Below are 13,710 nucleotides of genomic sequence, written 5' to 3'. Positions count from 1 at the left end.
CGTTATGCTCTTTATAGATCATATAAATTTATTTCTTTATCGTTCCTTTGGGAGACCCAGACCATGGGTGTTTAGCTTCTGCCTCCGGAGGACACACAAAGTACTACACTTAAAAGTGTAGCTCCTCCCTCTGAGCTTATACATCCCCTGGTAGCCAGTCCTAGCCAGTTTATTGCTTTGTGTTCAGGAGGTCATACATCCACACATGCATTCTCATCTGATTTGTTTGACTTTTGGAAAGAGTTTGAAGAAAAGCGGGTCCATGTCTGGACTCCCGGCATGTCCCTTCTCACCCCACTGTGTCGGCGGTGTTGTTAAGGTTGATTTACAAGGCTGAAGCCTTACATGCCGCGCTCCTTCACCATCCCTTCTGGGCTCTGGCTTGAAGTGGGAGCCAGCACGGTCTCCATGCCTGGCAGGAGTCCGGTCTCCATCCACAGCCCCTTGAGGATTCTGTTGGACCGGAGCACTCATCCCCAGGGATATGGCCCTGCGTCTCAGCAGCTAAGTACCTGAGACGTTTATGTTGGGGGTCCCGGTTCTTTATTGTATGGGGAGAGTATGCTGTATGTGATTGTTTTAACTTTTCCGGCGGGTTCACCAGCTTTTGCCAGAGAACCGCGCCGATGGTGCCTGCTTGTCGGCCTCGCCGATTAAATTTAGGCCCTGGCTTCGCCTAGTTTTGTTTTCCTGCCCTCGCATGTCACTTATGCAGAGGGACAGGTTCGGCTCCTCCCGGCGGCCGTTCTACACAGGGGAGGGACACTCCCCACTGCTGGGGCGTCCCTCCTTCCCTGCAGGTCTCTATAGCCCTCCAGTTCCCGCTCTTTTATAGGAACGCCCCATTTCTAAGGCAGAGTTCACTCTGCTCTGGGACATCCTGCATTCTGCATCTCTACTGAGGTGCTGCGCACTGGGGGACCGGGCTTCGGGATCTGGAGGGCACACAACACCGCGCTCAGCGGTCTGGTAAGCCACAGCCGGTCTCCGGTTGTGGACCTCTGTATATTCTCCCTGGGGTTCATTCTCTGCAAAGCCCCCACTCCAGCAGCATGTCTCACACAAGGAGCAAGGCTCCAAAGCTTTATGCTGCATGCACTGCATGTAAGCTCTTGCTGCCTGAGCCGAGCATTTATCCACACTGTGATGGTTGCTCTAACTTGGCGGTGCCACAGCCTGGAGTCTCACCCCCAGTGGTCTCTCAGGCTGCTGCTGCTGCACCTGTGACTGAACCCCTGGCCTGGGTAGAGTCCTTTTCTAGGTCCATATCCCAGTCATTTGCTGAGTCCATGGGACTTTTGTCCAGGACTTTGATGAATATGCATCAGCCCCCCTCACAGGGTGCCTCTAATACTCTTGACAGAGGACTCCTATCCTCTGACCTCCGTCCATCAGAGCTCACGGAGGATTCATCATCAGGTCCCAGACCCCGTCCTTCTAAGAGAAGGCGCAGGGTTTCCTCCCCCCCCCATCCCATGGCTCTGTCTCAAGAGCTGACTCTCAAGATGAGGAGGATGCCCTCACTGGGGGCTCGAAGGCTATGTATCCCTTCGATTTCTCTGAGGGTGACTCGGACCTTAGTGATTTGATTGCTTCTATTAATTCTGTGCTGGATCTCAATCCGCCAGTGTCAGAGGAGCAACTCTCTTTGGCAGAAAAACATCAGTTTACCTCGCCTAAGAGAGTGAAGAGTGTGTTCTTTAACCACTCCAGTTTTCAGTCCGCTGTGACCAAACCCAGGGCCTGTCCTGACAAACGCTTTCCAAAGCGTGGTTCTGATGACCGGTTTCCATTTCCACCTGAGGTGGTCAAGGAGTGGTCTCACTCCCCAAAGGTAGACCCCCCGGTGTCTAGGCTCTCAGCCCGGACCGTTGTGTCGGTGGCTGACGGCACCTCACTTAAGGATTCCACTGACCGTCAGATTGACCTTCTGGCCAAATCTGTGTATGAAGCTGCGGGGGCTGCGTTTTCCCCGACTTTTGCAGCAGTGTGGGCTCTCAAAGCCATCTCTGCTTCTCTAGAGGAGATGCATTCCCTCACCAAGGAATCTATGCCTGAGATGGTTACCTTAACTGCTCAGGCTTCCGCTTTTTCATCTTATGCCATGTCTGCCATGCTAGAGGCTGCTCATCGCACTGCGGTGGCTTCAGCTAATTCTCTTGTTATCCGCAGGATTTTGTGGCTTCGAGAGTGGAAGGCAGATGCTTCTTGCTGGGCTCCCTTTTGCTGGTTCACGGCTGTTTGGTGAACAGCTGGATGAAATCATTAAAGAAGCTACTGGCGGGAAGAGTACTTCCATGCCACAAACCAAGACCAGGAAACCCGCCCAGGGTAGGAATCAATCGAGGTTTCGTTCCTTTCGTTCCTCCAACTGGTCATCCTCTAAGCCTTCCGCCTCGTCCGCTAACTCAGCCAAGGATCAGAAATCCAACTGGCGCCCAAAAGCGCATCCGCAGAAGACCGCAGGACGTTCTGCCACTAAGGCAGCTTCCTCATGACTTTCGGCCCGCTCCAACCACGTCCTTAGTCGGTGGCAGGCTCTCCCACTTTGGCGACGCTTGGTTAAAGCAAGTCTCCGATCAGTGGGTGAGAGACATCATATCTCACGGCTACAGGATAGAATTCTCTTCCAGCCCTCCAAACAGATTTTTTCTCTCAACTCCCCCCTGCTCCAAGGCCGCCGCCTTCTCGCAGGCCGTGGCGTCCTTGCAGGCAAACGGAGTGATTGTCCCAGTTCCCGCTCAGGAACGGTTCAGAGGTTTTTACTCAAATCTCTTCCTAGTTCCAAAAAAGGACGGTACCTTCCGGCCCATCCTGGATCTCAAGCTTCTCAACAAGCATGTTCGGGTGCGGCATTTTCGCATGGAGTCCCTGCGATCAGTCATTGCCTCTATGACCCAAAGGGAGTTCCTGGCGTCCATCGACATCAGAGATGCCTATCTACATGTGCCAATCGCAGTGTCACATCAGCGTTGGTTACGTTTTGCGATAGGAGAGGATCATTTCCAATTCGTGGCTCTCCCCTTCGGGTTAGCCACGGCCCCTCGGGTATTCACCAAGGTCATGGCGGCAGTGATTGCGGTCCTGCACCTCCACGGGTTGGCAGTGCTCCCTTACCTGGACGACCTTCTGGTCAAGGGTCCATCCAGCGCAGACTGTCAGCGGAGTGTTTCGCTCACTCTCGCCACCTTAGCCCAATTCCGGTGGATTGTCAATCTTCACAAATCCACTCTGACTCCGACCCAGAGTCTCACGTACCTAGGGATGCAGTTCGAGACTTTGCCGGCACTTGTGAAGTTGCCCTTAATCAAACAGCAGTCTCTCCGGCTAGCGGTGCGCTCTCTCCTGAGGCCCCGCCGTTATTCCCTCAGGCGCCTGATGCAGGTGCTGGGACAAATGGTGGCTTCCATGGAGGTGGTTCCCTTTGCCCAGTTCCATCTGCGTCCTCTGCAGCTGGACATCCTCCGCTGTTGGGACAAGCGGCCTTCCTCCTTACAGAGGTTACTGGCTCTGTCGCCACGGACCAGGAGCTCTCTTCAGTGGTGGCTTCGACCCCTCTCCCTGTCCCAAGGGCGCTCCTTCCTGGCTCCATCCTGGGTGATTCTCACCACGGATGCCAGCCTATCCGGCTGGGGAGCGGTACATCTCCACCACAGAGCTCAGGGCACTTGGACTCCGTCCGAGTCAGCCCTTTCAATCAATGTGCTGGAAACCAGAGCTGTGCTTCTAGCTCTCCTAGCCTTTCACCACCTGTTGGCGGGCAGGCACATTCGAGTCCAGTCAGACAACGCGACAGCGGTTGCCTACATCAATCACCAAGGCGGGACATGCAGCCGCCTGGCAATGTTGGAGGTCCAATGCATCCTTCAATGGGCGGAGGACTCCAAGTCCACCATATCCGCAGTCCACATCCCTGGTGTAGAAAACTGGGAGGCAGATTATCTCAGCCGTCAATCCGTGGACGATGGTGAGTGGTCCCTGCACCCGGCAGTGTTTCAGTCAATCTGCCGCAAATGGGGCACTCCGGACGTGGACCTAATAGCATCCCGTCACAACAACAAGGTTCCGGTTTACGTGGCTCGCTCCCACGATCCTCAGGCCTTCGCCGCGGACGCTCTGGTTCAAGACTGGTCCCAGTTTCGTCTGTCCTACGTGTTTCCCCCTCTAGCTCTCTTGCCCAGAGTCCTGCGCAAGATCAGAATGGAGGGCCGTCGAGTCATCCTCATTGCACGGGACTGGCCCAGGCGAGCTTGGTATCCAGATCTGCTCCAACTGTCCGTGGAGATGCCGTGGCATCTTCCGGACCGTCCAGACCTGCTCTCACAAGGTCCGTTTTTCCGCCCGAATTCTGTGGCTCTCAAATTGACGGCGTGGCTCTTGAGTCCTGGATTTTGACGGCTTCTGGTATTCCTCCTGAAGTCATCTCCACTATGACCCGGGCCCGTAAGTCTTCCTCCGTCAAGATCTATCACAGGACTTGGAAAATTTTCCTGTCCTGGTGTCGCTCTTCCGGCCATTCTCCTTGGCCATTCTCGTTGCCGACCCTTCTGTTTTTTTTACAGTCCGGTCTGCAGCTAGGACTGTCCCTTAACTCTCTCAAGGGACATGTCTCAGCTCTATCAGTGCTGTTCCAGCGGCGTATCGCCCGGCTGGCTCAAATCCGCACCTTCATGCAAGGTGCGTCTCACATCATTCCGCCTTATCGGCAGCCCTTGGATCCCTGGGACCTTAACTTGGTCCTCACGGTGTTGCAGAAACCACCCTTTGAGCCTCTTAGGGAGGTTTCTTTGTATCGTCTTTCTCAAAAGGTGGCCTTTCTAGTTGCCATAACTTCTCTCAGGAGAGTCTCCGATTTGGCTGCGCTCTCCTCGGAGTCACCTTTTTTGGTTTTTCACCAAGACAAGGTAGTACTCCGTCCGACCCCGGACTTTCTTCCTAAGGTGGTCTCTCCCTTCCACCTTAACCAGGATATTTCCTTGCCTTCCTTCTGTCCGGCCCCTGTTCATCGCTTTGAGAAAGCGCTGCATACTCTAGATCTGGTGCGTGCTCTCCGGATTTATGTGGCTCGCACCGCTGCGCTTAGGCGGTGTACCTCTCTTTTTGTGCTAACCACAGGGCGGCGCAAGGGTCTCTCTGCTTCTAAGCCGACATTGGCCCGTTGAATTAGATCGACCATTTCGGACGCCTACCAGAGTACTCAGGTGCCTCCCCCGCCGGGGATCAAAGCACACTCGACCAGAGCTGTCGGTGCCTCTTGGGCTTTTAGGCACCAGGCTACGGCTCAACAAGTCTGTCAGGCTGCCACTTGGACTAGCCTGCATACCTTTTTGAAGCACTACCAAGTGCATGCTCATGCTTCGGCAGATGCGAGCTTGGGCAGACGCATCCTTCAGGCGGCTGTCGCCCACTTGTGAAGTTAGGCTCCGCCTACTGCTTAGTTTTTTCTGTTTATTCCCACCCAGGGACAGCTTTGGAACGTCCCATGGTCTGGGTCTCCCAAAGGAACGATAAAGAAAAAGAGAATTTTGTTACTTACCGTAAATTCTTTTTCTTATAGTTCCATATTGGGAGACCCAGCTCCCTCCCTGTTGCCTGTTGGCAATTTTCTTGTTCCGTGTGTTATCACCGGCTGTTGTCATGGATAGAGTCTCCGGTTGTTCCGGTTCTTACTCGGTTCTACTTGTGGGTGGCTATTCTCCTTCAGCTTTTGCACTAAACTGGCTAGGACTGGCTACCAGGGGGTGTATAAGCTCAGAGGGAGGAGCTACACTTTTAAGTGTAGTACTTTGTGTGTCCTCCGGAGGCAGAAGCTAAACACCCATGGTCTGGGTCTCCCAATACGGAACTATAAGAAAAAGAATTTACGGTAAGTAACAAAATTCTCTTTTTTATCTTTTGATGGCGCAAACATTTATGAAAGTGGCGATACCAAAAATGTGTTGTTGGGTTTTTATTGTTTTCTTTTCAATGGAGCAAAAGGGGGGTGATTTGAATTTTTTTCTTCTTTTCATTTTTTTAAAAACTTTTCCTTCTCACTTTTTATTGTTTTTACAAGTCCCCTTAGGGGATTTGAAGCTGTGATCTTCCGATTGCTTGTGCTGTACAGAGCAGGGCATCAGCACTGCTCTGCATAGTAGAAATACTGACTTCCTATGAACGACGGCACATAGCCAGTGTTAACAGGAATTTGTTCATTACAGTGAAAGGGTTAATCAGCAGACCCTTGGCTGTCATGACAACACATAGGCGCCTCACAATTACATCACAGGGTCGCTGATGGGAGTGGGGAATGGCATATTACATCCCGCTGTCAGAGACTGACAGTGGGATATAACTAGTTAACAACTACAGGTGACTTTCCGATCTTCCCGCCGCTGTTAGGCGGGCTTTGCACGTTGCAACATCGGTAACAATGTGTTACCGATGCTGCAGCGATAGTCCCACCCCCGTCGCACGTTCGATATATAGTGAAAGCTGCCGTAGCGATTATTATCGCTACGGCAGCTTTACACGCACATACCTGCCGTGCGACGTCCATCTGGCCGGCGTCCCGCCTCCTTCCTTAGGGGGCGGGTCGTGCGGCGTCACAGTGACGTCACACGGCAGTCGGCCAATTGAAGTGGAGGGGCGGAGATGAGCAGGATGTAAACATCCCGCCCACCTCCGTCCTTTCTCATTGCAGCCGGAAGGCAGGTAAGGTGAAGTTCCTCGCTCCTGCGGCTTCACACACAGCGATGTGTGCGGCCGCAGGAACGAGGAACTACATCGTACCTGTCGCTCCCCCGGCATTATGGAAATGTCGGAGGCTGCAGCGATGATACGATGACGACGATTTTGCGCTCGTTCATCGTATCATCTAGGATTTACACACTACGACATCGCAAGTGACGCCGGATGTGCGTCACTTTCGATTTGACCCCACCGACATCGCACCTGCGATGTCGTAGTGTGCAAAGCCCGCCTTAGAGGCACATGTCAACTCATCAAATCAGCCAAGATGTGCAAGAGGGGTTGCGGGATCCCCGTGCGAGCCGTATTAAATGGAAAAACACAACCTATGATGTAGCAGTATGTCTCAGGTCGTGAAAGTGTTAACAGTATGTTCTAAGTCAGGTGTGAAAAGGGTATGTGGAGCAGGCTTAAGATCTGAGCACACACCAAATGTAGTGGGTGCTGGCTGCGTTATACAACCAACATCTGCCATTATAGTAGCTACTAAAGTTTGCTTCTTGTGCTCCTATTTAACCCCTTAAATACCACTGTCAATCTCTGACGGTGGCATTTAAGTGCAGCAATCCTGCCTAGAACACATGATTGCGGAGGCTCAATGTGTTAGCATGGCACCTGGGTGTGTTGGTGCTCATGTAAAGCACAGGCTTGGCTTCATAGGAGACCATGATTTTTACTATATATTGCAATAATGTGATATTGCAGCATACAGTGAAGGAAATATTTATTTGAACCTTTGCTGATTTTGTAAGTTTGCCCACTGACAAAGACATGAACAGTCTATAATTTTTTAGGGTAAGTTAATTTTAACAGTGAGAGATATACAGTATATCAGAGAGAATATCAAAAATAAAATCGAGGAAATCACATTGTCTAAGTTATATAAATTTATTTGCATTTTGAAGAGAGAAATAAGTATTTGATCCCCTACCAACCATTAAGGCTATGTGCCCACGGGACTCTGTACCCGCAGATTTTGCCGCGGAAAACCTGCGGATTTATCTGGATTTTCTAGATAAATCCGCAGGTTTTAGCAAGTACAAACACTCCCCATGTTATCCTATGGGACATGGGGAGTGCTGTGTCCATGCTGCGGTATGTGCGGCTGCGGAATATGTTGCGGATGTCCCGCAGCCGCATATAACTGCATGTCAATTATTTCTGCGGAAATACCTGCGGAATTCCCGGCCCTCCACTATGGAGATAGAGGCCGGGACGTCCGCAGATAAGTCGCATGAATGTCTACAGGTTTTCCGCAGATATTTAGCTGGAATCCCACAGCTATGTATAGCTGCGGATTCCGGGGAGCTGCTGCGGGAAACCTGCGGACGTACCTGCGGATATATCCGCAGGTACGAGCTCCCGTGGGCACATAGCCTTAGAGTTCTAGTTCCTACAGACCACTTAGATGCTCCTATTCAACTCGTTAACTGCACTAAGAACAGCTGTGTTAAATTGACACCTGTATAAAAGACTCCTGTCCACAGACTCAATCAGTCAGACTCTAACCTCTATAACATGGGCAAGACCAAAGAGCCGTCTAAGGATGTCAGGGTCAAGATCATAGAACTCCACAATGCTGGAATGGGTAACAAAACCATAAGTAAAAAACTGTGTGAGAATGAAACAACTGTTGGTGTAAGAAAATGGAAGAAATACAAAATGAGTGTCAATCGACTTTGATCCTGGGCTCTATGCAAAATCTCACCTCATAGGGTATCCAGAATCATGAGGAAGGTGAAAGATCAGCCTAAGACTACACGGGGGGAACTTGTTAATGATCTCAAGGCAGCTCGGACCACTGTCACGAAAAAAAAACATTGGTAACACATTACGCCATAATGCAGTGCCCGCAAAATCCCACTGCTCAAGAAGGCACATGTGCAGGCTCATCTGAAGTTTGCCAATGAACACATGGATGATTTTGAGAGTGATTGGAAGAAGGTGCTGTGGTAAGATGAGGCAAAAATTGATCTCTTTGACCTTAACTCAGCTCGCCATGTTGGAAAAAGAAATGCTGCCTCTGACCCAAGGAACAGTGTCCCCACTGTCAAGCATGGTTGTGGAAACATAATTTTTTTATGGGGGTGTTTTTCTGCTAAGGGCACAGGACTACTTCACTGCATCAATGGGACTATGGATGGAGCCATGTACCCTAAAATCCTGAGTAACAACCTCCTTCCCTCTGCCAGGACATAAAAAATGGGTCGTGGCTGGGTCTTCCAGCATGACAATGACCCAAAACATACAGCCAAGGCAACAAAGGAGTGGCTCAAAAATAAGCACATTAAGGTCATGGAGTGGCCTAGCCAGTCTCCAGACCTTAATCCCACAGAAAACATATGGAGGGAGCTGAAGCTCCGAGTTTCCATGCGACAGCCTCAAAATCTTAATAATTTAGAGATGATCTGCAAAGAGGAGTGGACCAAAATTCCTCCTGACATGCACAAACCTCATCATCAACTACAAAAAATGTCTTACTGCTGTGCTTGCCTACAAGGGTTTTATCACCAAGTATTAAGTCTTGTTTGCCAGAGGGATCAAATACTTATTTCTCTTTATAAACTGCAAATACATTTATATAATTTAGACAATGTGATGTTCTGGATTTTGTGATATTTTATCACTCACTGATAAAATTAACCTACCTTTAAAATTATAGACTGTTCATGTCTTTGTCAGTGGGCAAACTTACAAAATCGGCAAGGGATCAAATAATTATTTCCTTCACAGTATACAACAAGCCTGCAGACTATTGCACTTGATTTTTTTTTTTATCCCATTTTAAAGTGCATTTTGTAGAAAAATGGATGGTGACATTCAAAACTACAACTCATCCTGAAAAAAGCCAAGCCCTTAGGGTATGTTCACACATTAGGTTTTTGCTGTGCGGCATAATCCGGTGCTTTTCTGAAAAACCGGATGCGGCGGCTACAAAAAACGCAGACCTTGACGTTTTTTGTGTCATGAAAAAAATCGCATCCCGCCGGATCCGGCGCGATGCGATGTAATGTATAATGGCTGTCTATGGACGCCGGATCCAGCGGGATGGGGCAAAAACCGGATTACATGGACGGGTCCGGTTTTTTAAACTGAGCATGCTCAAACTGACACAACACAGCTATATAAAGCTATATAGCTCCTCCATTTCAGAAAAAGAAGAGATTAAAAATAGAAATATTAAACTTGTTCCAAAATCTTTGTATTTGGTGTGTCATTTTCTCAAAGGAAAGCACCTATGGTACTTTGGGGGTCTTTGTTTAAAAAAACATGGTGTATACAAATGGGGAAAATCTTTTTTTTTTTTTTTTTTTTTTTTTAAATTAAGGTTTTTTTTAAACCTTACATATGTGTTATATATGTAATAAAAGGGGGGATTGAGGGATTTAACCCCTTCACGACCGGCCAATTTTTCGGTTTCCTTTTTTTTTTCGCCATTCTTCTTCTGAGAGACGTAACTTTTTTATTTTTCAGTCAATATGGTCATGTGAGAGCTCATTTTTTGCGGAACGAGCTGTACTTAAATGAAACCATAGTTTTAATATATAGTGTACATGAAAACTGCAAAAAAAATTCCAAATGCAGAAAAATTGCAAAAAAAGTGTGCTAGCACTATAGTTTTTGAGTTATTTTATTCACTGTGTTCCTTATATGGTAAAACTGATGTGTGGGTGTGATGCCTCACGTCAGTGTGAGTTTGTAGACACCAAACATGTATAGGTTTAAGGTTTAAAAACAAAATCACCAAAAAACAGATCAGGCAAAAACCGGACAGAAAACCAGATGCGCCGAATGAAAAAACGGATGCACCTGATCCGCTTTTTGCCGGATACGGTATGCGGGATCTGGCAAAAAAACAGATCAGGTGCATCTGTTTTTTTTTCACAAATTGTGTCCCGCAACGGATCCGGCAAAAACGCCGGATTCTGCCTGAAGGAAAAAAACTGATGTGTGAGCTTAGCCTTATGCAGCTATGTCAATGGGAACTAAAAAAAAAAGTATGGCTCTTGGTAGAACAGGAGGAAAAAATTAACATGCAAAAAAAAATGCGCACGAATATGTGCCTCCATATGAAATTTAATTCTGTAAAACATATGTTAGAGATTGTTGATGGAAGGTCAAAACTATTTCAAGCGAGTCAGTGGTATGCCAAGAACCCATTCACTTGTCCGTCTTTAAACACGTGTACAAATGGTGCCGGTGTGATCATTGTTTTGCATCAGTTTCACATCCGTGTGTCTGTTTTTACTATCAATGTTATTTATTATTTTTTTTGTACAGATGGATCACTAAGTAAATAAATCACATAGTTTCTCCTGTATGTTGCAGTGTTAAACACGTACAGCACACGGACCGTACACAGCTGCCCTCCATGTGCTGTACGTGTTTTTCCTGGACCCAAAGACTTGTATTAGCCCTCGTCATCCATGATGCCAGTAAAAAATGGACATGTGTCCATGTGGTTCACTGGGGCAAATGGTCCATATAAAAACATGGACATATGAATATCACGATAGGTTACAAAACTTTACATTTATTCCACATACTCTCCACTGATGTCAACACACCTCTTACATCGGTATTCCAAGTTCTGTAAGCCTAGCAAAAAGAAGGATTTCGGTTGTGCCTCAAACTAGGCATCCGTAGCAGCCATTGCATCAGAAATGGTGTGAAATTTAGTACCCTTGAGGTATTTCTTTAGATTTGGAAGCAGATAATAGTCGGAGGGAGCTAGATCTGGTGAATAATATGGGTGGTCAACCAGCTGGAAGCCCAGCTCTGCCAGTTTTGCCGTGGTCGATTGTGCAGTAAGTCGATGCGTTGTCTTGCATGAACAAGACTCCTTTGAACAGCTTGCCGTGCCTTTTGGCCTTCAGAGCTGCCTTCAATTGGTCCAAAAGTTCAATGTAATACCATGCATTGATGGTGGAACCCTTTTGAAGGTAGTCAACTAGCAGCATGTCCTCCTTGTCCTAGAACACAGACGCCTTCACTTTAGTGGCTGATTTTTGCACCCTGAACTTCTTTGGATGAAGAGAACCACTGAGCCTCCACTCTTTTGACTGCTGCTTGTTTTCAGGGTCAGACAAATAAATCCAGGTCTCAGCCATAGTGACTAATCAATCAAGGAAGTTCTTATCAGTCCGGAAACTCTGACAAATGGACCAGCAAGTTTTCACTTGCATGCTTCTCTGATCTGTTATCAAACATTTGGAGACCCACTTTGCAGATAGCTTCCTCATGTCCAAATGTTCATTGATAGTGACACAAACACATTCACGGGAAATCCCCATGATGTCTGCTATTGCTTTAGCTGAAATCCTCCAGTATGAGGTTGTGCACAGCATCGACAATCTCCGGAACAACAACCACTCTCAGTCGTCCAGGACGTTCCTATTCATTGGTGCTGAAGTGGCCCATTTTAAATTTGCTAACCCAGTTCTTAACTGTGGAATATGAAGGGCATTGATCCCCCAATGTCTGCGACATATCACCATGAATATCCTTTGCGGACTTTCCTTGCAGAAACAAGAATTTTATCACTCTTCCGCTCTCAGTTGCTATGAATATCGCATTAGACTCCAACATTTTGTTTTCCCGCGGGCGTAGAACACTGTTGCCATAAGCAGCAAACACAAAATTTTGAAAACATATATTAGATACATAAGACTTTCATGGGATGTAACATTCGTTACCATAGAAACAAAAAAGATCATAAAGCCAAAGACTTATCAGCAGCACCTTGTATAATGTGTACGTGTTGTGTCTGTAAAAAAAATGGATACCACATGTACATGCCACATGGACATCTGAATGAGGCCTAACATGTACAACACATGAATGCTGAGGACACTGATTGGCTGCAGTGGTCACATGGATGTGTGTGATTAATTGCTAAAGGAAAGTAAACAAAGGATGGTGGGGATCATCGGAGTGTTGGGGGGATTGAACAGAGGAGTATTGAGTTATTTATTATTTTACCATATTCCTACTGAGACATTCTTTTAAATCTCTGACACAACCCCTTTAAGGAAAGATCAGATGTTATTATGAGTTGTAATCCAAGATTCAGTAATATATTCTTATGTTTTGTGATTTTCTTGTATTTCATGTCCCAAAAAACAAAGATACAACAAGTAGAAATATATGGAAGGATGATAGACACTATATGATCACATTATACAGGTAGCCAGGTAATGGATCGCTTACATGGTATGGGTTCTCCGGGTTGAAATCTTGCACTCTCTCAGAAGATGGTCGAGTTTGATTGACTTGCTGGGCACGACGGTTTCCTTGGCGCCTGGTATTGACCTCTTCTGCTGCAGCCTCAAACTGGTCTAGATTTAGGTTCTGGGATTGCCTGACTTTCCTTCTAACATCCCTTTTACCTCGTGGATTTTCTAGACACAGGAAAATATAAAATTTGTTTAATAGCATTTAACAATGCATAGGTCTACATAAGTCTTCTATACGTTTTGAGCTAAATACTGCATAAATCCCATTGGATTGGAGCCAAATTGTCTTATAACTGAGCTATACACACTGAACAAAATATAAACACAACACTTTTGTTTTTGCTCCCATTTTTCATGAGCTGAACTCAAAGATGTAAGACTTTTTATATGTACATAAAAGGCCTTTTCCTCTCACATTTGTCTCAATCTGTGTTAGTGAGCATTTCTCCTTCGTTGAGATAATCCATCCACTTCACAGGTGTGGAATATCAAGATTCTGTTTACACAGCATGATTATTGCACAGGTGAGCCTTAGGCTGGCCACAATAAAAGGCCACTCTAAAATGTGCAGTTTTTTCACACAGCACAATGCTTCAGATGTCGCTAGTTTTTAGGGGGCATGTAAACTGGACAGCCCCTGCAACAATCGGTTTGCATAACCAACAAATCTCTGCAAAAACTGTCAGAAACCCTCTTAGGGAAGCTCATCTACATGCTTGTCATCCTCATTGGGGTCTCCACCTGA

General features: G+C 47.2%; 1 protein-coding gene and 1 long non-coding RNA gene across 2 annotated transcripts in view; one reads left to right on the top strand and one right to left on the bottom strand.

Annotated features, from left to right (window-relative positions):
* Window positions 1-13,710, bottom strand: part of CNMD (chondromodulin) — a 130,441-nt gene that overhangs the window by 15,319 nt on the left and 101,412 nt on the right. Inside the window, exon 6 of the mRNA XM_075334379.1 lies at window positions 12,940-13,130. Coding sequence (XP_075190494.1) covers window positions 12,940-13,130 — 191 coding nt within the window. The remainder of the gene's footprint in view (window positions 1-12,939; window positions 13,131-13,710) is intronic.
* LOC142290430 (uncharacterized) overlaps window positions 1-13,710 on the top strand; it is a 74,551-nt gene that overhangs the window by 22,256 nt on the left and 38,585 nt on the right. The gene's annotated exons all lie outside the window — the stretch shown is intronic.

The sequence above is a fragment of the Anomaloglossus baeobatrachus genome, chromosome 2, assembly GCF_048569485.1.
Source record: "Anomaloglossus baeobatrachus isolate aAnoBae1 chromosome 2, aAnoBae1.hap1, whole genome shotgun sequence".
NCBI classification, from domain to species: domain Eukaryota; kingdom Metazoa; phylum Chordata; class Amphibia; order Anura; family Aromobatidae; genus Anomaloglossus; species Anomaloglossus baeobatrachus.
The sequence above is the reverse complement of the archived record's forward strand: the minus strand, read 5'-3'. Positions and strand labels throughout refer to the sequence as shown.